The sequence below is a fragment of the Macaca fascicularis genome, chromosome 11 (genome assembly GCF_037993035.2).
Source record: "Macaca fascicularis isolate 582-1 chromosome 11, T2T-MFA8v1.1".
NCBI lineage: Eukaryota > Metazoa > Chordata > Mammalia > Primates > Cercopithecidae > Macaca > Macaca fascicularis.
Window position 1 is genome coordinate 100,856,131 of NC_088385.1, and position 24,966 is coordinate 100,881,096.

Sequence of the window (24,966 nt, forward strand, 5' to 3'; positions counted from 1 at the left end):
GGATGGCAGTGACTGATCACATTAGATCACAAAATCCCTTCCTTCTGTCATGCTATAATGACATAGAGTCTTGAATGCCAAGCCCATGCCTCCCCAGTGCCTGAGTGGTTGTGCTTCCTAGACGCCAGGGTCCAGTGTGTGCCAGTATGGCCTTACCCTCTTTACTGCCTCATAGTCACAGTAAGGACTTTTCTTTATAATTGAATGAACATAGAATGAATGGGCATCTTGGCATAGCTGGTTTACACACTATTCTTGTTTCCCTTTTCTACATATATGAAAATGTGAACTAAATCCATAGCCCTCCCTTGGTGGATAAAGACATAGGCATAATAGTTCCACGAATTTAGCATAATTGTTCCACGAATTTAGCCTCTTTTTGTATTCAACAGTCTCATCCCTTCCCCTCAACTTGTGTTCTCCTTGATAGAAATCTAACCACTTCTACAAGTGGCAGCTGAAGAATTAGTCTTATATAACCTTCTTGCTCAACAACTGAAAAGTTGTACAAACCTTTTAAAGAATTTACCATCAGCAAGGGCTGTGCTTCTAGGCTTGTCCAAATTGCTGTTAAGTACACTCTCTAAATTAACCAGACCATATTAACCCTGAAAACAAGCCTCACTCCTTTTCTTAAGCTGTGTCTCAAGGCTGTACCAAATTGTACTTTCACTTGAAGTAGGACGTTCTGTGCCCTGTTTGAAAGCTGGCATGACTAATGTAGCTGGAATTGCTGACGAGAGAAGAGAGGAAGAGAAAGAACCGATCTGACTTAAGAATAGGGAATATTGGCTGGGTGCGGTGGCTCACGCCTGTAATCCCAACACTTTGGGAGGCCGAGGCAGGCAGATCACCTGAGGTCGGGAGTTCGAGACCAGCCTGACCAACATGGAGAAACCCTGTCTCTACTAAAAATACAAAAAAATTAGCCAGGCATGGTGGCGCATGCCTGTAATCTCGGCTACTCAGGAGGCTGAGGCAGGAGAATCCCTTGAAAACGGGAGCGGAGGTTGCGGTGAGCCAAGATTGCGCCATTGCACTCCAGCCTGGGCAACAATAGTGAAACTCAGTCTAAAAAAAAAAAGAATAGGGAATTTCACTAGGCCCTTTGCAGAATACAGTATGGCTGATGTGTGTATTATGACATAGTAAATTTTACTCCCAGCCTCCAGATTGTGAAATGGGCTCCATGTCATGCCTCAAAGCCCTACTAAGTCATTGCTAGAGCTAAGCCTCAAACCCAGCCCCAACAGTAGGCTCAAGCTGGCCTTCCCTCCCAGCACTATCACTGGCTGTCTTTCAACCTATGCTGTACATTGTGACAATCAGTTAACTGAGGTACAAGTGTATTTGGATTTATGCCAGACTGAGAATGAGAAATATTCAGATCACACCTGGAAAATGCAATGCAAAACTCCCTTGTCTTGAGCTAAAAATCTGGAAGCATTTTCAAGTGACTAAGTCTCTTAGTTTATAGGTATGAGCCTGTGATAAGTTATCTTTAGTTGTTTCTGGCTTAAGGGGATGTCCGTGACTTTTTCCCTTAGCCCCCCTCCTGGAACAGCCCGCTGCTGGTGGTCTAGTTTTTTGAAAGAAGCCCTGACTTCTGAAACCTCATGCTGGGGCTTTGGGTTAGTGTTTGCATTACTGAGGGTGGTTTCATGGCATGATAATGCAAAGTTTAATAAGAGCAGGCTGTCTTTGCCTACAGCTAGAGCTGCACTGAGGCATGACTACTTCTAGTGCTTGCTCTGTGCCAGATTTACAGTGCCTTACAGCCGGAACTGGGGCAGAGAAGGAAAGGAAGAATGACTCTGGTTCAGGGGAAGAAGTAAAGTTTCAAGGCTGTGTGATAGGACATTTCCCTGATGCTTGGCTTTAGACTCTGGATGGGGACGTTAATACATTGAGCAGAGGCTGGCCACCTATACTGGTGCCACTGAAGGACTCTGCCCTGGCTCAGTGCTGGGTTTGCTTGGTGATGCAGTGTAGTGTAGCAGGACGATCACTAGCTTTAAAGCCAGATCCACCCAAATATGAATCCCAGCATTAGTCCTCACTCTGCTTTGAGACTTCGGGCAAGTTATTTAATCTCTTGAAATCTCAGTTTGTTCATCCGAGTAACAGGTGGTAAAATACATACATTGAAAGGCTGCTAAAAGATGAAGCAATGAGAAGGCAAAATGGTACAGCCACTTTGGGAGACAGTTTGGCAGTTTCTTATACAACTAAACATACTCTTACCATATGATCCAGCAATCCATCTCCTTGGTATTTACCCAAAGGAATTGAAAACTTATGTCCACACAAAAACCTGCACACACGAATGTTTGTAGCAGCTTTATTCATAATTGCCAAAACTGGGAAGCAACCAAGATGCCCTTCAGTAACTAAGTGGATAAACTGTGGTACGTCCATCTGTATCTTTTATTCAGTGATAAAAGAAATGAGCTATCAAGCCATGAAAAGACATGGAGGAACATTAAATACATATTGATAAGTGAAAGAAGCCAGTCCAAAAGGCAGTATACTGTATGACATCCGGAAAAGGCAAAACTATATGACATCTATGTATCAGTGAAATAAGCCAGTCCAAAAGGCGGTATACTGTGTGACATCTGGAAAAGGCAAAACTATAGCAAGAGTAAAAAACATCAGTGATTGCCAAGCATTCAGGGAAGGGAGTAAGGGATGAGTTGATGAAGCATAGGGGACTTTTAGGGCAGTGAAACTGTTCTATAGTGTCTAGAATACTGTATTACTATATCAGTCATAGAATGATACTAGAGAACATACTGTAATGATGGACACATGACATTGTGTATTTGACAAAACCCTTCTTTGTGTTGTACACAGAGAAGGAACCCTAATGTCAACTATGGACTTTAGTTAATAAGTCTTCTAAAAAGCTTAAACAAGGCAATGTATATAAACTAACCAACTAACTGGCATAAATAAATAGTGGACTTCAAAAAAAATTCATAATCCTAGCACTTTGGGAGGCCGAGGTAGGTGGATCACCTGAGGTCAGGAGTTCAAGACCAGCCTGGCCAACTTGGCAAAACCCCATTTCTACTAAAAAAATACCAAAAAAAAAAAAAGTATATTCTAAGTTCCAGGAATGTCATTTAGACATAGTTTCTGTTGAGGCTAGATGTATCAATTTTCATTAAAGGTGGTATTATTATTTAAAAATCCAGCTGGTTACTAAATGAGAATTAGCTACCCTTTATAACCAGGGATTGTTTCAAAGAAATGTAGTATTTCCTCCCCTGTGGCCTATCTTGTGCAAAGTTAGTAATAGTTTGTTGCCAAATCCAAGGAAAGCAAACTCTGGCTCAGTCATAAGTTTTATTTTTCTCACCATGATTTACAATTGGTATAAAATTTAGGTCTGGACTTGGTTAGTTATAATGCAATCACAATATACTGCATCTTGAGTTGATTTTGTCATATCCTGTATTGTTATGTAAAATGCTAACTTTAATGGAGAATTGCTCCAATAGAATATCCTTATTTGTCCTGCATGAAGTTTCTCATCTTTCGTATCAATTTTTTGTGTGGTTCAAATTAGTGTGGGAAGAAAAGGCAGGAAATATAAATTTAAGTGACATGTGTTATATCATAAAAGAATTGTATCACAAAGCATTAGGACAATGCACAGAAAACTTTGCCAATAGCTGATAGAGCAGAAGCGATGGTATAATTAAATAAGAACTAACACCTATTTTGTAACTGGAAATTGCATTGTCAGAGTCCCTTTCCTTTTATCACTAGATGCTAAGAATCTAGCCATGTAAAAACTCCCAAAACATCCAAATTCAAAAAAACTGAAATCTAACATGGTAATGCAGTTGTCAAGAACATACAATAGTCTTTGGGCTTTTACAAAGCACTGAAAACTAAATGTTGCTTTTGTGTCCTTATCTTCCACAACTTCTTTCTTGGCAGCTTTTCTTGGCTCACTTCAGACACACAGAATCAAGTAATCAGGGAAAGTTGGGACAGAAACTTCCTTTCTCTTTCCATGACCTTTTCTTCTTCCTTTACGGATCTTTTCTCCTATGCTTTCTCTCACATTCACATTATGTGTGTCAGTTGGAGAAATCTTGATGCCCAGTTTTGTTTGTTTCTTCTGTCCCACCTGTAACTATTTTAGGTTGAGTTCCCTGGCTCGTGTATCAGTGTAGATGACAAATTATCTCAAAGCCCAGAGGGCCTCAATGGTCCAAGTCCCAGCAACAAGGGACACCTGCTGGCATGACATGGGCTTGACCTGGGTTCTGTGGACATTAAGGCACCACTGTCCTGAGTGGGGGTGTGGAACTGAGCTAGGGGAGGGGGGAGGATGAGCTTAGAGCTGCTGAGGAAACAGAAAGAGTCTATAGGCTTTTAAAAAAAGAAAGAAAGAAGAAAAAAAGATGTTCCTGGGGACTCTGAGAACAGTTAAGAGTCCAGGGCCAGCCAGAATCACCCTTTCCCCCAGCTACCGAGAGAGCCACAGGACAGAAATTGACTTGGAGCCAAAGGATATTGCTCCTAGACCAAAAGCCCAAATTAAGGGGTATAGGCAGTTAAGGGCAAGCGAGGGCAGTAGAGATGGTTGTCAGAGTCCAGTGGCCATGAGAGGTTTCTCAGCTGCCTTCCGATTCTCTGCTGGGGCAATGCCAGCCATAAAGTACAAGCCATGCTTTGGTGTGGGCTGTAGACATATTGTTGTCCCATAACTACTGTCATTCAAACAGGATCTAGTTTCTTGGCATGAGTAAATTGTTCCCGCTGAATACGCACACTGTGTCTGCTATGGGGCAAGGCAAAGCGAATCCTCCAAGGAACTGAATGGATTTTTCATTCCGAGATAAGCAGTTTTTTTGTGGGGGCGGGGGAGATGGAGAGGAGCCAGCTTCACTCTCTGTTCATGCGAGTTTTGAATGAAACGAGTAAAGTTCATGTTCCCCCCAGAGTACACAAGGTTCAAGTGGGATTACCCAGTGGGAATCCAGCCCAATTGTAATTTAACTTGTTCGAGGGATCTAAATATTTAATCTGCCTCCATCACGAATCCTAGAATCCTATGTAAGCAGCAAAGGCCGAGGCTCTGAGAGTAAACACCGCAGTCAGAGTCAGAAGTGTTGCAACTGGCACAACTGCTGCCGTGATGTCCTCCAAACTTTGGAGAGTGCCAGAGGAAGCAAGCCTGAGAGCACGGAACTGGCAGTCACGAAGCCTGTGTTCTCCAGCTTCGCCTGCCACCAACTCTCTGAGCCTCCAGGCCTCCTTTGTCAAGTAAGGACACAAGCAAAGCATCTCAGAAGACAAGTCATTTTCATAACTGGAAGTGTAACAGAGCCAACAGGGATGTATGAAACCAGCCACATAAATTGTGAAACGTACATGATCATGTGTATGTACAATGTTTTCTTAAAAAAACATTACCATTCCTAGATCTAATATCTGTGCCCCACATTTTGCTCAAATTATGCAGTGTTTGAAAGAGATTCTCCACAGAGGTTGAAATCACCCCCTCGGGTGCTGGTAGCAATCTGTGAGGGTAGCTCTTTAGATGTCACAATGATTGGGGATGGGGTGCTGGTGACATTGGATGGGCGGGCACAGAACTGCTAAACAATGCTCTGGGCAATCCCACAAAGCAAGCACCTGGCCATATCCGGCCTGATTTTCATGTCCCGCCAGACATTCAAGGAATCCAACTATGTTTTCTATGTAAACATATAGTATTTTTCATCTCTGAAAATATGCACTGAATTTTCCAGGAGTATGTATAAGTAGAGGTAAGATTGTACTTTATTTTGCTCAGAACTTTACCAAGAGTTATTAATAATCTCCAGAAAATCAAATTATAGCAAACACTAATGATGTTTGAGTCACTAAGCAACACACCTATATCTGTCTGCATTGTGATATCACATTCGTGGTTATTCTACAGGTCCAAGAATCTGAGCCTCCCTTGTTCTTTAGAGCAATCAAGCAGAGTATCCACATACTGAAATATACAACATTTTATGTAAGCTATTTTCATTTCTTCTTTGTATTATAGTTTTCACGTTATATTAATTTAAAAACATGGGCAGGTAGTATGATCTATGGATTTTATACCGGATTAGTAGAGTACTATAAAATGTTTGTTATAAAAAGTGTGTTTTATATTGGGTTGAAAACCACGGGGCCAGGTAATCCTAAAGTCTCTCAGCTTTTAAATTTTGTGAGCCTGTGAGATTATTTAGCCAAATGTCTTCATTTTTATTGGTGAGTAAACTGAAGCCCGTTAAATCTTTCATGCATTGTATTACATTCAGAAATTGCTGTGATCATTGGGAGGGGGGAATGAAACCACCCACCAAAAGATTTTGATTTTAGTTTATTCTCTCCTTTTCCAGGGTTACAAAGGACCAGGAATAGCTAGTTAGCTTGCCCTGGTGTCGCTGCTCGCTCCTGTGAAGAGTAAGGATAAACCATGAGGACAGTAGGGGTAATGGCGAAACAGAAAGAACACAGAAAGCTGATTCTAGAGTAGGGCTGTCTAACAGAAATATCATGCAAGCCACAAATTGGAGCCACATATGTGTTTTACATTTGGAAGTAGCTACATTTTAAAAAGTAAAAAGAATAGGTAACATTAATTTGAATGATGTATTTTATTTAACCCAGTATATTCAAAGTATTATTATTTCAACATGAAAGGAATAGATTATTATTTTTTAAAGGCTTGAATTTTATTTATTTATTTACTTATTTACTATTTTTTGAGATGGAGTCTTGCTCTGTCACCCAGGCTGGAGTGCAGTGGTGTGATCTCAGCTCACTGCAACCTCTGCCTCCTGGGTTCAAGGGATTCTCCTGCCTCAGCCTCCCAAGTAGCTGGGATTATAGGTGTGTGCCATAATGCCTAGCTAATTTTTTTTTTTTTTTTTTTTGTATTTTTGGCAGAGACAGGGTTTTACCATGTTGGTCAAGCTGGTCTCGAACTCCTGACCTGAAGTGATCTGCCTGCCTCAGCCTCCCAAAGTGCTGGGATTACAGGCATGAGCCACCATACCCTGCCAGAAAACAATTAATGAGATATTTTATGCTTCTTTTATACTAAGCCTTCAAAATCTGGTGAGCACTTCACATTTAGAGCACACTTCAATTAGGACACAGGCCATTTCAAGTGCTCAGTAGCCACACGTGTCTAGTGGCTGCCATATTGGGTAGTGTGGCTCTAGTGCGATGGCTTTCAGCAGTTCCTCTGCTTCTACCCAGTTCACCTGTCTAGGCAGGAGACTTCCCATCCCTGTAGAGTGACAATGGATGGGAAATGGGGGTGCAGCAGGTGGAGTTTACCATCACCTACTCCCTGCCCTGGTCTGTGCACTAGGGTCACAGGCTTTAAACAAGACGGTTTCTGCTAAGACTTACTTGCAAGGCTATGTGACATAGCAGGGTTCAAACCTTGGCAGAGAGGACTAGTGATTTGAAATGAGAGGTCTGGATTTGGAGAAGTAGTTGCTTGCTAGGAATTAGAGGGCTTAGTCCTATAGAACTTTACTGAATAATTTTACAAATATGCTATTTTTAAAGTAATTCATTTTTTTCTCATTGTATCTTAATCTCGTTTGGCTCATTCATGGTATACAAATATAAAAGGTATTAGACCAGGTGATTGTTCAAGTCTCTCCTTGTCGCTGTCACTGTCTCCTAATTTGGAAGGAGGTCCACCAGAGACTCAGATCTGGTCCTTCCAGAGACTGTGACTTCTGGCCAGGTCTCTCCTCAGGTGGCTCTGAAGTATTTGAAATGTGTTTTCAATGGCCAAGAGCTGTCTATGTTCGGCTGTGTCAGTGCTTGTTGTTGCGGAGTCGGGGTCGGGACAGGGAACGTGGAGCTTAGCCAGGCAAAGTGCTTTACATCTATGACCCTGTTGAATCAGTGGAACAACCATTTGAGGTCGATGCTGTCATTATCCTCATTTTCCACAAAAGGAAACAGAGGCAGCAGAGGTTAAGCAACTCCTCCAAGGTGGCAGTGGCTGTCGCCATTTCATTCTTTATGGTTGGCGGGCTGAATTTTCTTTCTTGGTGGAAACCTGCCTGCCCCTTCTTAGTCATCCTTCTTTTCCTCTTTTTCATAACATCTCTTCCCTTTTCTTCCTCTACTCCTCGACCACAAACATGCATCAGATGAGGAGCACCTCATCATAAAGCAGGTTGGGGGCTTCACATCCAGTCTCGGTAGCCCTTAGATTTCTCAACTGGTTTTCCATTTGATGGCTGACATTCCTTCTTCAGGAAGCCCGGGCTGGGAATGCGTGACTCTCTCCTCTCACTCGGTCATTCTACAGCCAATCAGGGATCCGGTTGGCCTTCCTTCTCTTGGGGACCCAGAATATGGGAGCTGTTGCTACTACTGTTGCAACCTTAGCCTGTCATAGGAAGAAAAGCTGCTTTCCAAGACCAGAGGAAGGCTGCTGGCCATGCTGCAGTACCTTGTGGATGGGCAGGGCCCCACCAGGGTCCCCCTCTCCGGGTCTGGTCCTCAGCTTCGCAAACCAAGGGATTCCTGGACCCAGAGCAGATCAGGCTCAGAAAAGACATGGGAGAAACAGATTCATGAACTGGTGTATAAATCAGAACACCTGTTTATTAATGAGTTAAGAGAAAAATTCCTCCTACAAGGACACGAACATGCACGCTTGCAGGTCAGCCTATTTTTCTCTCTATAGAAAACCTTGTGTGAAGAGCCAGACTATTATCTGAAGGTTATTTAATGCACTTGGAAACAGAGCTAGGAGAGTTAGATTATTGCTGAAAATCTAAATATTTATATTTGAAGAAGATGTGATACAAAAAGGGACCTAGTGAAAAGGCGGCCTCTCCTTCACAACTCCCCACTCCCCACTCCCTAGCCCCTTCCCAGGGGTAACCCTTAGGACCAATGTCTTCAGTAAGTTCAGTTGCCTGAGGCCTCCATTTCCTGGGCAGGGATGGAGCTGCTGTGCAGGCCAGGTGACACGTGTCTTCTGGGCTCCCTTCCTAGACAGGTTTTGTCTTGAGATATTAGCGAATGAGAGATGGGGAGGAACGTAAGCCATGGGAGTGATAGAGGCCAGTTGGCAGAGGAGGCATGCAGGGGTTTATGAGTTAGAAATATCTGCAGAGGGGGCATGGGGCGGGGCGAGGAGTGACCCAGTGGCAGCCAAAAGGAGTGTCCCCAAACCCCTGGCAGGGAGCAGACAGTGGCTGTTCTCTGACACTTCTCAGCCCCTAAGGAACAGGATAGGAAGGAAAACCACAGGGTGAGAGAACTGGGGAGACTCTGTCCCTGAAAAATCCTCCCAAAGAGACAGAGCACGATCCAAAACCTGGTGAGAGGCGGCCTGGCCCCACAGCAGCCGTGCCATAACATAGGTCAGTCCTGTCATAGAGTGCAACCAGGTAAGCTGCCTTCCAGCTTCAGTGCCGTGATCTAGAGACCGTGCTGGCGAAGATCTGCAGCAAGAGGGAACAATTAGCCAATTCATTGTGTTGACATTTCTAGCTACAAGTGCAGTATTTTACAAAATAAGACCTTTTCCCTTAATTAAGGTTGTGACAGATAAAAGTATATTCCCAGCTGACTCATGTCACCCATGTGGGCAGGCCTATTATCCCTACTTGGCCTGCCCTGTCCGCCTACGAGGGCTTGCTCTGTGTGCGTACTCTTGGCAGCTTTTTAAAGGATTCAGAAGGAATAAACACAGGACCCGGTTCCTGCCCTTCATCCAGAAGAGAAGACTCATTCATACGCAAGGTCCAAGCCAGCAAACTTTAGTTGCTCAAGAGCAGGAAAATAAGGCTTATGAAGGAGAGGAACATCTAGAAACCAGCTCAAGCGAGGAGCAGGGGTATTTAATGTGGAAGGGTGAGAACTAAAAGTAGCCTTGAATATCATTTCTGACGTTTGAAGAGGCAGCAAAGCTTAATGTGTGGTGGTTAAAGGCATGACTCAGGAGCCAGATTACTTGGTTCAAATTCTGATTAAACATCTCTGGCCTGTTCACACTGGGCAAGTTACTTCATCTCTCTGTGCATCAGTTTCCTCATTTAGGAAAGTGAAGATAAAGAAAATTAAAAAAGAAAGAAAGTAAAGATAATATGATAGCTATCCCTCAGGGCAGTTGTGAGAGGTAAGCAGGCTAACACATGGTCAATACTCAGAACAATGTCTGGTAGGGCAAACTCTATAGAGGTACTTGTTACTTGGTGTGTGTAAGAGGGCAGGGAGCTGACTATGGGTTGCACCATGTAACCAAAGGAGAATCAGTGAAAAAGCTTCTTCGGTATATAGATTAACTGTTTCTTTTCATATTAGAGTTAGCCAACAGAGGACTTCAAAAATAATGAGCAAAGAAAACTCCAGAGTTCAAAGGGATTGATTCTGTAACTCAAACCCACGTGGGTTCTGCAAATCTAGTCATTGACTTGATGTTTTTCACTCTGATACCACCCAGGCATCTCACGCTTCACATGTTCAAAAGTCATCTCTGGTTCCCATGTCTACCTGCTCCTCCTTCAGTCTTTTCCTTACCAGCCACCCAGTCCATTCAAGGTAGAAACTGGACCATCAGCCCCCTTTGATGCTTCCCTCTGTCTTGCCCCTATATTTAATCGGTTACAAACAGATGTCCATTCTACCTCCTCAATATCTTTGGAGATTGTGTTTTTTTTTTTCCTCCACAGCCACTGGCCTCCATCTGAGTTCAAGAATCATCATCTCTCCCCTGTAGGAACTTTCTAGCTTGCCATCTTGTTTTATCCCGGCCCTGTGACTAGAAAACCTACAGGTCACCTTGATATAGAAAAAGTGTGCTCCGCAAGGTCAGGAGATAGAGACCAACCTGGCTAACACGGTGAAACCCCGTCTCTACTAAAAAAGAAAAAATACAAAACATTAGCTGGACATGGTGGTGGGCACCTGTAGTCCCAGCTACTTGGGAGTCAGAGGCAGGAGAATGGCGTGAACCCAGAAGGCAGAGCTTGCAGTGAGCCGAGATCGTGCCACTGCATTCCAGCCTGGGTGACAGAGCAAGACTCTGTCTCAAAAAAAAAACAACAAAAAAAAAACCGGAGGCTGAGGCAGGAGAATGGCGTAAACCCGGGAGGCGGAGCTTGCAGTGAGCTGAGATCCGGCCACTGCACTCCAGCCCGGGCTACAGAGCAAGACTCCGTCTCAAAAAAAAAAAAAAAAAAAAAAAAAGCGTGGTCCCGTCTGAGAAGATGCATCACTGGGTCAGGCCTTTATGCAGCCCAGAGGCCAGATTTCCCCATTGCTTGCCACTCAGCTGGCGCTCATGTGTTTGCCACACTGGCTTGACCAAGTACAGTGATTCTTCTTTTCAGTTTATTCTTCCCACGTCGGTCAGGATGAATTTGTGAAAATGTAAATTGGATCATGCCCCATTTCTCTCCGGTATCACCCCCATGCCCAGTCCCTCTTGGTTTCCTATTGCCCTTTAGCTCCAGATCAAATCCCAGCTCTGTCCTGTCACCTACGGTCCCATGCTGTGTCATTTCTGGCTGCATTATCAAATGGCCATTCATCAGGAAGGAGATTCTGCTGTAAAAACATGCTCTAGAGTAGATCATAGGATGTTACCTCCTAAAGAGAGCTTAGAGACACTGCCTAATGCAGAGGCAAAAGACTGTGCTCCTGAGGGCTGTAGCCAGCCTGCAGACACATTTTGCCTGGCTCACAGCATTTAAAAATCTTCTTAATTAGTTGACACTATTTAAAATAGAGATTTTACCTAAAATATAGACTCATGGCTTCTCCTCAAAGATTAGCAGATGTGGAGACATTGGACCCTTCTTTCAGGGTGACAGTTGACTGCTTCCGAGCTGTCACTGTCCCCTGAGATGGGGCATGCCTGCCCCAGTTCTCCCCAGCCCGCATAGCTCTGTGTTCTATGCTCATTTATATTCCCTAACAGGCCCCTGTAGACATTGACGTTTGCAACTCCTAAGCTAATTGAACCTCTTCATTTTATAGGTTTGGCAGGTGAGACCAGAGAGCTGGCACATCGGTCTCTAGGTCATGTACTGGATCATGAAGCATCTAATGGCTTCTGACTCCCAGTCCCCTATTCCTTCTGTTGAACCATAGCTACCTCTCAGTGGAAAACAAAAAAGAAACTCACTTGATTAATTATCCTTCCTGCTGTGACTGCTAGCCAACGTGCCTTTTAGTTGTTTTGCTTATATCTGTTGCCACGTGAAAATGGGAACATATGGTCTGGAGGGCCAAGATGGTATTCTAAGAATATCTCATACCCTGCATGAAACTAGACCAAAGAAGAAAGGTAGAGAAATAGAGAGGATTGAAAATGACAGAGAAAATGAAATCTGAACAGTTTTTGAGAGGGGCACAGCCTCTTCCTTGTGGTGTTGCAGGATGGTTGGGAGTCAGTTGGGTTGCCACTCTTTAAGGGATGTGAACATCAAGATGTAGACAGCAGGCCAGGTGTAGTGGCTCATGCCTGTAATCCCAGCACTTGGGGAGGCTGAGGCGGGTGGATCGCTTGAGGCCAGGAGTTTGAGACCAGCCTTGCCAACATGGTGAAACCCCATCTCTACTAAAAATATAAAAATTAGCCAGGCCTGGTGGTGGGCGCCTGCAATCCCAGCTACTTGGGAGGCTGAAGCACGAGAATTGCTTGAGCCTGGGAGGCAGAGGCTGCAGTGAGCTGAGATTGCACCACTGCACTCCAGCCTGGGCAACAGAGGAAGACTCAGTCTCAAAAAAAGATGTAGACAGCAATGAGTCAGTGGCACAAAAAGAATTGAAAGGCCTTTTCTTCTTTAGGCTTGATTCCCCATCCTACCCTGCCACTCCCTTAGAATTACTGTGGACAGGCAGAACACTGCAAAAAAGGGAAATTTGTCATTTGCCTTGGGGAACAATGGCTTTCACCAATCAAGAGGCACAATCAACCACAGTCTCAGAGCCTGAAGAAAGACGGAAAAATCTTCCTGTTGTCTTTAGAGGAGGAGGTTACATCATTTCATAGGGAAATGAGCCTTGACAACCCCTGCATCCCCCGATACTGCATCCTCTTTGTACCACTGTGAATCGTTGTCATGAAGCTGAGACAAGGTTTGGCATGGGCAACTCCAGACCTCATCCTTGTGGTGACCCTGGGCTCCTTCTTCATAAGCAATAGAGAAGCAGACTGTTTGGGAGAAGGAAAAAGTAGTGATGGGACAAGTTCCCAAAAAGAAGCCGTGGCAGGAAGTTCAGTGTTAGATGCAGTCACCTTTTGGGTTTTGTCTCTGTTGGATTATTCTGTTTTTTGTTTCTCATTGGAGTCTAGAAAATGTTTAATGACACTTAATGGTGCTCCCTTTATCCATGTAAAAGTATATCTAAGAACTTCTGCATATATTAACACTCTGTAATGATTAAGCCAATGTAATTAGAATATTGTGTCAGCAAGAGAAATATTTTTCTCTAGACATACATAGATAAATCAAATTTTTTCTTTCAAATCTCTGCAATTGCTCAAAAATGGAAATCAGTTTTATGATTTCATGGATTGTCATCTCCTTACAACAGCAGACTAATGAACTTGATGATTTATGCAAACAAAATGTATTCATTTAAGAATATGCTCGCATTGGCTGGGCACAGTGGCTCACACCTGTAATCCCAGCACTTTAGGAGACCAAGGCAGGAGGATCACCAGGTCAGGAGTTCGAGACTAGCCTGGTCAACATGGTGAAACCATGTCTCTACTGAAAATACAAAAATTAGCCTGGCGTGGTGGCAGGTGCCTGTAATCCTAGCTACTCAGGAGGCTGAGACAGGAGAATCGCTTGAACCCAGGAGGTGGAAGTTGCAGTGAGCAGAAATTGTGCTCACAACAACAACAACAAAAAGAGAATATGCTAGCATTGTTGATTTGATTTCTAGAATTCCAAGGGCCTGTTCCTCTGACCCTCTTAAAGAATACATCAAAAGAGTGATCAGTGGATTAATAACTTAGCACTGTCCCTTTTCACTTCCTACCCTTCGACTAAAACAATTTTTTCAAATTACTTCTACAAATGTTGTACTTTCATTAATTGGTTGGATCAACAGGGTAGAAAGCTGTTTTCTTTTTCTCTTAAGAGTTTTCTGCCACTAAGTTCTTCCAGCCAAAGAATGTTCATTCATTATAATACCTCTTCAGTTCAGGCATTTATTTACTTGAAGTGTGAATCCATTACTATTCTCATCGTGTCTAACTTGGTCTTTTTAGAAGTAAGGTATTTTTCCCTGCCTGTGGTTCATGCAGAAGTGGAGATAATGATTGCGTTGAGAATTCAGGGAGAGCCTACAAGTAGGCCACAGAGGTGGGACGTGGAGTGAGGAATAGTCAGAAGAGAAAGAAGCAAGGCTGTTGGAATGGAGAGGTTTAAAGAGACTGTACTAGAAGGAGCTCACATCATTAAAACCCAGCTGCACAGTCCTGGGAAATTGTCAAATATCAGAGTCTACAGTTGAAGCAGCTTGGGAACAACTTCCCTCTGCAGTAAAAGTGCTGAGTTGTGGAGAACACAGTGACCCAAACTGACAAAATAATGAAATACATGGCGTTTCCCCAGTGAATGGAAAGTTGCTTTTTACCATGTTCCAAAACACTGGCTCCGTTTGGTGTGTGTTTTGTTTTTATTTGTAATACCCTACTTTGATGTTTCCTGGAAACCGTCCTTTGAGTCTGTGAGTTTTGGTGCAAGCTCAGTGGCAATGTTACCCTCACCTCTAGGCTGCTGTAGGACACACCCTGGTCTCATTTTCAGTGTCTCAGCATACTTTCCAATGCTTCCAGTAATGGATTGTGCAAAACACAAAACCAAAAGCAGATGGGATGTACATAGATAAGCTGTTTCATTTTTCATCCCTGTAATTTCCTAGGTTTGATAGCACTTCAATTTTCTAACCATAAAAGCTGCTTCTGTGCTTTTTGGAAAACACACACACACACACACACACACACACACACACACACACACAACCAGGAAGTAGGTTGAAAGAATATTACATGGGGTTTTGTGTTGTTTTGCTTATTTCTTTCTTTTTAAAAGAAGTACCTTGCTGCCGGAAAAGAAGTCAAAAAAATTGCTTTGAAGAGTATATTTGTCCAAGTGCAGTTTCCTTAGGGAACTGTCGTGTTAACACCGAAGAATACATTAGAACGCATCATTCTATGACACATTGTCATAGCTGAAGCTGAAACCCAGCCTTCTACTGAGTGGTATTCCTGAAGCCAGTCACTCTTAGAAGTGATAATATTTGTTTACCAGAACTTTAAATGCCGATTGTGGTGTCTGCATCTCCTGCCCAGGGGAAAGGGCTCTTCTGTCCATGGAATGTGATAACCCAGCAGGAGGTAAAAGCTGCCCCTGGATAGAGTGAAGCATGTAGAGGGAGGTGGAGTGAATTACAGCTGATTCTTTGGACCACCCATCTTGTTGCCAATTAAATGTTTACATTATCTTTTTGCTCAGATAGGTGTCACAAGTATGTATTCATTAATACAAGGGGCTTGTTCCAAATCAATCATGAAAAGAAGTTTTTGCTGTTGGTATTTTTTGTTAAAGGACATCTAACCCCATCACTGTTTGATGAGGGCAGTTTCCCTCAGGCTGTAAAATGAATTAAGGGAGCACTCTTCTCTGCAGTCATTTTCTTCCCGCATTGGTTCTAGGCTCAACCATTTAGGTGTCTCTGGTATCTGCATAGTTTGGGAATTATACTTGAACTAACCCAAAATTACTGCCCAGTAATCCTCTTTCTCACTCAAGAGATTTGTCAACATTCATCTAACCAGAGACTTAGCAGGACATAGAGAATCATCTAGAAGAGCACTGACTCTGGAGCCAGACAGACCTGGAGCCAGACAGGCTCTCTGTCACTTACTAGTCTGAGTGATTTGGGGCAAGTTACTCAGCTTCTCCAAATATTAGTGACCTGTTGGGAGAAGATGATGGTGATACCTATCTTGTGGCGACAGCTTTAGGAGTAAAAGTGTTTCCTTTGTTTTCCCTTCTCCTTGTTTTAAAATGATAGAAGGAGGGAGCACACTTATCTCAAAACTCTCTGAACCGGAAGGGGCTGTGTTAGAAACTGTTTCTAAGCTTGGAATGGAGCATGTGTCATATTTGTCATATGGTGGAGAGGGAAATGACTTCTCTTATTTCTCTTCTCTGTTATCCACCCAAAATCTAGGAGATAAAGCATAGGGCTGGTTAAGCCTAGGAGAAGCACAGCAGTATTAGGCTGTGAGAATCTGTTTTGCTTAACGTCTTTCTGGTAAAAAGAGAAGCTACCGACACCAAAAAAGGGCAAGCAGGATGTCCAGTACCTCTCTCCCTAACTTTTCAGACCCTTTGATGCCACAGAGGAAGACAGGCATATCGGCAGCATGGCCCCTCTGCCTCCTCCTTTCATCTCCCTGATGTTTTGTCTTCCCCACTAATACGAGCACAGTTCCTTTTAAATGAACAAAAAGTGAGACAAATACATCCCTAGAATCTGACAAGTATTTATGGAATTCTGTACTTTTATTTTCTCTTCTACCTATAAAGTGCATGAATGGCAGGGCTGAACTGTCTTCAGGAAAATCTGAAAGCCCGGTACTTATTAACATGCTTGACACCTGCCTCTATGAGGGACTTCTGAAGCCAGAGATATTCTTTGTAACTGAGGTCCATCTGTTGCACAGATTTTTAATTCAGATATTCTTCCTTCTCAAGCCAAGGCTGAGAGAGCAGCCAATTTTGTGGAAAGATTTCTTTAATAAGAAATGAATAAAACTATCAATGCTAAATAAAATAGACCACTGTGAAACTTGGGTTAAATCCCACAGGGAAGAGTATGTGAGATTAACTGCATTATATAACAAGACCGCCTTTAATAGCTGGCACGATTCTTTTTGTTGTTCCAAGGGAGAAGCAGCCAAGACTAGAACCAAAGCACATGATATTATTTTAAAGTGCTGCAGCCTCTGGAATTTTTCCTCGGAGAGATGTCAGGATCCTGAGTCTTCCTGTGATTTATAGTTGTTTTAAATGTTTAATACTTTTTACGTTTTCAAAGCCATATCCTCTGCTTCCAGCAGCCTAGGGATGTGTTTCTGTTGCTTTGAAAGCTGATTTCCAAATGGGAAGTTTCAAAACTGTGCAAAAAGGAGGTCTTACAGTACTGGGTGTTTGAATGATTTTTAAATGGATGAAAGGGAGAAGGCTGTAAAGGCAGGGCCCACGGGAGTCTTTTCCTCAGCCGCTTGTGAGGACACAACAGAGGAGTGGCTGGAGAGAACTTTCAGAGTATCACCACCTTCACGCAGCAAACATTGCTGAGCCAGATACTCCCAGACCTCAGCGAGCTCACTGTCAAGTATGGCTGGCAAGCAAGTGTTAGGTTGAGCCACGTGAAACTGCAGTTGTTGTAGATCAGAAATGGTAGAATATTGGCAATGTCAAATGACTCAACCTAATAATTAGATGAAAACTGTACACAGTATTAAAGACTGTGATGGCCAGCCTGCAGTATTCTGGGAGAGTCTAGGGAACAGGACCTAACCCAGTGAAGTGGGGCCAGGGACAAGAAGGGGACAAAACAAACCCAAAAAACCCAAACTTCATTGAGGTATAATTGACATATAGTAAACTGCACAAGTTCTTAGTATGTAATTTGATGTTTCCACATACTTATATACCCATGAAACCATTGCCATAATCAGAATGATGAACCTATCTGTGACCCCTAAACATTTTCTCCTGCCCCTCTGTAATTCCTTCTTCCCATCACCCCCATCTCCAGGCAAACACGGATCTGCTTTCTGTCATTGTGTGTTGGTTTCATTTCCTAGAATTTCACGTAAATGGAGTTCTACAGCATTCTCTTTTGTCTGGCTACTTGCACTCCACTTAATTATTTTTAGATTCTTCCATGTTGAAGTGTGTATTAATACTTTGTTCCTTATACTGTAGAACAGTGTTTCATTTTGCAGATATGCCATAGTTTGTTTATCCATTCACCTGTTGACAGACATTTGTGGTGTTGGCTATTACAAATAAAGCTGCTGGGAACATTCATTTATAAGTCTTTGCATGGACATGGGCTTTCTTTTCTCTTTGTTAAACACCTAGAAGTGAAATGGCTAGACTGTATGGTAGATGTATAACATGTTAAGTGACTGCCAAACCGTTTTCTAAAGTGTTTGTCCCATTTTATGATTCTATCAGCAGTGTATGAGAGTTCCATTTCTTCCACATCTGTGCCAACATTGTCTTCAGTCTTCTTAATTTTAACCAAAATTTTTATTGTGTTAAGAACACTTAACATGAGATCTACACGGTATTGTTAACTATAGGTACAATGTTGCAGATCCCTAGAAATTACTATATATATATGTATATACACACACTGTGGGTACCATGTTGCAGATCCCTAGAAATTACTCATCTTGCATAAATGAAAGCATACCTGTTGAACAGCAACTCCTCATTTCCCCCTTCTCCCAGTAGTGGTTCCCCCCTAGCATCCACTCTTCTCTGTTTGACTATATTAGATACCTCAAATAAGTGGAATCATGTTGTATTTGTCCTTCTGTGACTGGCAACCATTCTAATTTGAGTAGAGTGGTATCGCATTGTGATTTTAATTTACATTTCTCTAGGGAGTGATATTGAGCATCTTTTTATGTATTTATTTGTCATCCATGTATCTTCTTAACTGAAGTGTCTGTCCAAATCTTTGCCCATTTACAAAACTGGGTCTTTTTTTTTTAAGCTTTGAGAATTATTTGTATGTATTTGTATACAAGTCCTTTACAAGATGTGATTTGCAAATATTTTCTTCCTAGTCACTGGTTTGTCTTTTAATTTTCTAAACAGTGTCTTTCAAATAGCAGAAGTTTTAAATTTTGATGACATCCAGTTTATCAATTTATTCTTTTATGGATCATGCTTTTAGTATGGTGCCATTTTAAAGAACTCTTTGCCTAAGCTAAGGTTGCAAGTAATTCATCTATGTTTTCTTCTGGAAGTTCCATAGTTTTAGGTTTTCTATTTGGGTCTATGATCCATGTTGAGTTACTTTTTGTATATGATATGGGGTTTGCCTTAAGTTCTTGTGTATGTCTGCATGTGTGTGTGCGCATGTGTGCACGTGCATATGGAGAGTCAGTTGTTTTAGCGTCACTTGTTGAAGAAACTATCCTTCCTCCACTGAGCTGCCTTTGCACCTTTGTCAAAAGGTTTCCATATGGGTGTAAATATATTTCTGAACTTTCTCCTGTTTTATTGATCTATTTGTCTACCTTTTCACTAATACCCACTGTCAATTTCTGTAGCTTTAGGATGTCTTAAAATCAAGTAGTGTAATTATTCCAGCTTCATTCTTTTTCAAAATTATTTTGGATCTTCTAAGGTCTTCACATTTCTTTATAAATTTCAGAATCAGCTTGTCAATTTCAGTTTAAAAAAATATGTTTGGATTTTGATTGGAAGCCATTTTGATTGGAAGTGATTGGGCTTCCCAGGGAGATGTGTTCATGGGAGGAAACACATTTTTATGTCTGAACAACTGGCATTTTAAGACCCATACTGCATTTAAAAATTTTTCCACAGCCTTGCTCCCAACTTTATTGAAAACCCATCTGCGAAAAATAGTGTTATTTTATGCCAGAGGATACAAGGAAAAATAAAATGTTCTAATTCTGGTCCTTATTTCCTGTGATTTCACTCTTTTTTTTTTTTTTTTTTCATCTCATCCCAGAGAGAGGAGAGTAAAGACAGTTATCGCAGGCAGTCTTTTACCCCTGGGAAAAGACCACAGACACATAGGAGGGTTTGTGCTGCCTTGAGTGAAAAGAGTCCGTTTTGTTATGCTCTCCTCCCCCCAGCTGGCTGGAGGCTCATCCACCAAGCCTTAAACTATTATGCTGTGCAGGATTTTCTACCATTATCTGCTACAGGAGGCAGAAATCAAACCCTGGTAAGGCTTGTGAGTTCCTGGCTGGACCTGGGAGATCAGCTCAGCGACTGGGCTTTCTCATGTGTGGTAGGAGAGTGGATGCTGGGGGTAACCAGCATGAGGATGACTCTGGTGAGCTGACAAGCAAAGCTACAAATCTGGAATTTTGTGAAACCTCTCAATTTTTAAATGCTGTTTCTGTAGTTTTATGAACTGGAGAGACCAAATGAAACACATCTGCAGGCCACATTCAGTCCATTGCTACCACTGTGCAGACTTTAATGGATGGGTGCTTTTATTGGCTTTTAGGGTCAGCTCTGTCATCGGCTCCCTAAAGTTGTTGTTGTTGTTGTTGTTGTTGTTATTGTTGTTGGAGATGGAGTCGCGCTCTGTCATCCAGGCTGGAGTGCAGTGGCATGATCTCGGCTCACCGCAACCTCTGCCTCCAGAGTTCAAGCAATTCTCATGCCTCAGGCTCCTGGGTAGCTGGGATTACAGGTGCCCGCCACCATGCCTGGCTGATTTTTTGTATTTTAGTAGAGAGCGGTTTTCACCATGTTGGCCAGGGTGGTCTTGAACTCCTGACATTAGGCAATCCACCTGCCTCAGCCTCCCAAAGTGCTGGGATTACAGGCATCAGCCACCGTGCCCGGCAGTTATTTCAACAGTTGCTTATGGAGCACTCCTGATGTGCCAGGAAGTGCTGAGTGCACAGGTGCACAGGAAATTGACCAGCACTGGGGAGAGCCTGCTGTGGGTTTTAGGGGCTCCTGCTTCAATGTGGGGCTCAGGCGTGGCAGAGAGAGGCATCCCAGTGCCACCACCTACTTTCACCTGAATCTGTCTGTTCCCCGAATCTTCGCTGTCACTTATTTCAGGCCCTCCAAGAAGAGCATGGCTGATTTATGCTTGGAAGTCTCCCAGAAGGCTTCTTCGAAGAGATGACACGTGAGCTAATGATTGAATGTAGAGTAAGAATGAGCCAGCCGAATGTGCTCTAGAACAATGTTGGTCAAATCTTGCTACCTGTTAGTGGAATATGAAATCAATTTAAAATAAAATAGGATAGCAGGCAGTAAAGATAAGTATTTTTTGTTTTGTTAAACTTTTTTTCAGTCTCTCTCTCACACACATGCACCTGCTTCTTTTAAAAGAAACTTTTAAAAGAAAATTTTGGTTAAACATATATAAAAACAGAATCTGGAAAAAAGTTTGATTTTGACAATGTTAAGAAGATTAAAAGAATATTTATTAAGGATAAGCCTATGCTATTTCTGCAGTCCTTCCATAAATATGCGCCTTCACCTGCTTATTTGCAACACTAAGTAGGTACTGAATACTTGCTAGAATAAGCATCTGCAAATCACTCTATTACTGACTGAGCTCCACAGTAATCATGAGACTAAGCAAGTGACTTTAATTCTCTTGACTTTATTTCCTTCATTGATGAAATAAGTGAGTTGGTCTAGAAAAGGTCATGTTCAAGCCTAAGTTTCACAGAGGTGCTTTAGACAATCGCCAAACAATTTACAGAAATAGCTAAATAATAGCTGTATCATTAGCACCTAAAATGTAATTGGCAGTACAGGCCTCAATTAATATTTGCTAAGGCAATATATCTGTCTTCAGGGTGCCATTGTATTTTATGTGAGATTGGGCATATTTGAATTCACTAATAAAATATTTCACTGAATTCTCCCTTTAGGCAAAAATTTGAAACATTGCCAGGCACATTAACCTGTGTCTGGAGTCCCAGCTAATCGGGAGGCTGAGGCAGGAGGGTCACTTGAGTCCACGACTTCTGGGCTGTAGTGCGCTATGAAGATGGGTGTCCGCGCTAAGTTCGGCATCAATATGGTGACCTCCTGGGAGCAGGGTCCACCAGGTTGCCTAAGGAGGAGTGGACCACCCCAGGCCAGAAAGGGAGCAGGTCAAAACTCCTGTGCTGATCAGTAGTGGGATTGTACCTGTGAACAGCCACTGCACTCTGGCCTGGGCAACATAGCAAGACCATGCCTCTGAACAACAAAAATTTTTAGTAATTTTTTAAAAATTTGAAATACACAATTTCAAAGCCAAATGGGATTCCCAACTGTGGTTAGCTCTTTCTGCATGGCAGCGCCTCCTGTGCTTCGTCAGGTTAGTTTTGCATTACATGCAGCTGCACAGGGAATGCAGCTGCTACCCAAAATGCAACTACTCCACAAGTGTTTTAAATTACTGTCTTAAAAGATACTTCTTGGGATCGGCTTCCTACCAGACATGGTGCTAGGGTATAGCTGTGAACAAGAAAGACACAGCTCTCATCTTCCTTTAACTCTTAGTTTACCTCGATATATGCCACACGCTTTCTTGCTGAGTTAATACATGCTTGCAGGTTAATGTCTTTGGGCGGACACTGTGTTCAGGCTTTGCCTGCATCTGTCTGTATCATGTGCAGTCAGGTCACTGATTTGGAAGTGGTCTATTTGCTTAGCGTGGATTCTGTGAGACAATCATCTTCCTTGTTCCTGATTCCAAACTTGTGTGTTAATGGAACCAAGTTTGCTGTCAAGTTTTTGGTTGGTTTTGGGTTTTTTGCTAGGGTGATAGTGTATTTGCAGTCAGTGAAAACATCTGACCCTTTCCTTCTGAACTGCATTATAGCCAGGTTGAGAACATTCTATGCATTTACGATTGATTTTTTTTTTAACTTGATGATATCACATTTATCCCATGACAAATTAAATCTTCTTAGGATCATTCCATCAATCTAATGAAGTTATTTTGATTCTTGATATGTCAATCACCATATCACTGTCCCTTACAGCTTTGGGCAGGCAGCAGATGTAAAAGCCTTCCTTCTCTCTCTCTTCCTAGGATGCTGATAAGAGAACTGAAAGTTTCATTTATGAGATTGTTGTTGTGTCATAGCTTTGAAGGATTTTACTTGGTAAATTTGCATGACCTCCGTACTTTTTTCATTTCTTTGGTCTTACTGCCAAGCCACTCAACACAGCTGAACTCCATCAAAGAAATATGCTTTTGATGCCTGAAGTCAGCTGCGTTCTTAGCATTACTGATAATCTTACCCTTCTTCTAGGCAGGTTTGGCATTAATAAGGAAAACATAAGTCCATCAGGGTTGTTATTTTATAGTTTATAATATGCAATTGAAGCTTCTTAATCTTTCTCTATACTTTTTATTACTCAGTAAACAGCAGCAAAGATAATATCAAGGAACCATAGGACATCTTGTTTTCTTCAGTTTTATTATCTGTTTAAATATTTATATATTTGATATTGAAGATGAAACTAAAGTTATAAGTATTTTTAAACAATTTTGAAAATTTTGGAGAACAATCATCAGTAGGAAATAATTATGTGATTAAGAAGTTCATTTTCCCTATTTAGAAAAGGGGGAAGACTGAAAAATGCAAACTGTTATATTCACATACGTAATTTCCATATAAAAGAATCTTAAATGTCTTCTGCTAATAACCCGTGAAGAAGCAGTGTTGTCATTAATGTTGAACTTAACAATAGTTATCTGAGCGTTTTGGTAAACAGACAAGGCAATTCGGAATTTTGTCTCTCAACATCTGTACTCTGCTTTTAACTTCAAAAGGTAGTTTTGAAGTACATGTAATTTTTGCCATCTGCCACTGAATTTGTGATTTAGAAATATTAGAAGCAGGGCCACATTATGACTTTCTTGGGCTGCAGGCCTTTTTGCCTTTGTGGCAAAACTTCTCATGATTTCATTGTGTTATACGAATGATACATGCTCATTATAAGGAATCCAAGGGATGTAGAAAAGTAAAAAGAAACAAATCATACATTCTATCATTTAAAAATAAGCCTCATTAACATTAAGGAAACATTGTGTTAGATATCACCCTAAGCGTGTTTGCAGATGGGAAGATGGATGGAGAGAGAGATATGCTTTCATAAAAGTGTGATCATATGATACATGCTAAGTTTTTATTTAAAGTTATTTTTTTGAGATAGGGTCTCCCTGTGTCACTCAGGCTGGAGTGCAGTGGCACTATCACAGCCCACTGCAGCCTCCACTTCCCAGGCCCAAGCAGTCCTCCCACCCTGGCCTCCCAAGTAGCTGAGATCATGCCTGTGGTTAATGCCCACCATGCCCAGCTAATTTTTTATTTTTACTTTTGTCCAGATGAGGGCGGGGGGGGGGGGTCTCGCTATGTTGCCCAGGCTAGTCTTGAACTCCTGGACTCAAGCGATCCTCCCGCCTCAGCCTTCCAAAGTGTTAGGATTACAGGCATGAGCCACTGCCCAGCTATACACGCTAATTTTTAAATGTAAAAATCATTACACTTAATTTTACCTGATTTTAACTGGAGAAAAATAAGTGAGCATTAAGGAATTACTGAACTTTGAACAAACATTTTTTCACAGTAAAAAATGTTTTTTTTTTTTTTTAAGTAAAGAGATGATAAGAACTTGCTGGTTTTCATTTTGTGTGTGTGTGTGTGTGTGTGTTTTCCAATTATGTTTTTGTGGTAGGCAGTGTTGCTGTTCACCCAGTTTTCTTCCTCTTCTGGGATACAGGAGAATCATATTTCCTCACTCTCTTCAAGGTCACTGTGTGACCTTGTGGCTTGCTTTAGCCACACAACATGAGCAGAAACGACCATTATGGATGAATGCATTTAATTGCCAGGTCTCCAGTCTCACCCTTTCTTCTACCACCTTGGTGAGCCTGGATGCTCATGTTAACGTGGTGGGGGCATAAGATCAAGACAGCACAGAGTGCAGAGCCAGCACGTGAAAGGCGCAGCCCTGAGGACCCACATGGGCCTGCAGTGCAGGGAGTATGAGCACGAAATGAACTCTTGTTCTGTTAGGTAACTGAGACTTGGCTTGTTTTTAACCGTAGATTACTTAGCTTATCCTGATGCTATCATTTTCATACTAGACAGTATGGACGTCCTTCCTGCCATGATAAATAAGGTCATTAAGA

General features: G+C 42.1%; 1 protein-coding gene across 12 annotated transcripts in view; it reads left to right on the forward strand.

Moving 5' to 3' along the window:
* CRADD (CASP2 and RIPK1 domain containing adaptor with death domain) overlaps window positions 1-24,966 on the forward strand; it is a 179,058-nt gene that overhangs the window by 137,359 nt on the left and 16,733 nt on the right. For 3 of the 12 annotated variants that reach the window (XR_010579534.2, XR_006690585.3, XM_065524648.2), the window contains one exon: window positions 5,948-6,025. The exons of 8 other annotated variants lie outside the window; for them this stretch is intronic. Coding sequence is in view for 2 of the 4 variants with exons in the window: in XM_065524648.2 (XP_065380720.1) it covers window positions 5,948-6,025 (78 nt within the window). In the remaining 2 variants the exon portion in view is untranslated. Of the gene's footprint in view, window positions 1-5,947; window positions 6,026-19,828; window positions 20,947-24,966 lie in introns of those variants that run through there. One more of the 12 variants, XM_074007521.1, reaches the window with a different exon arrangement.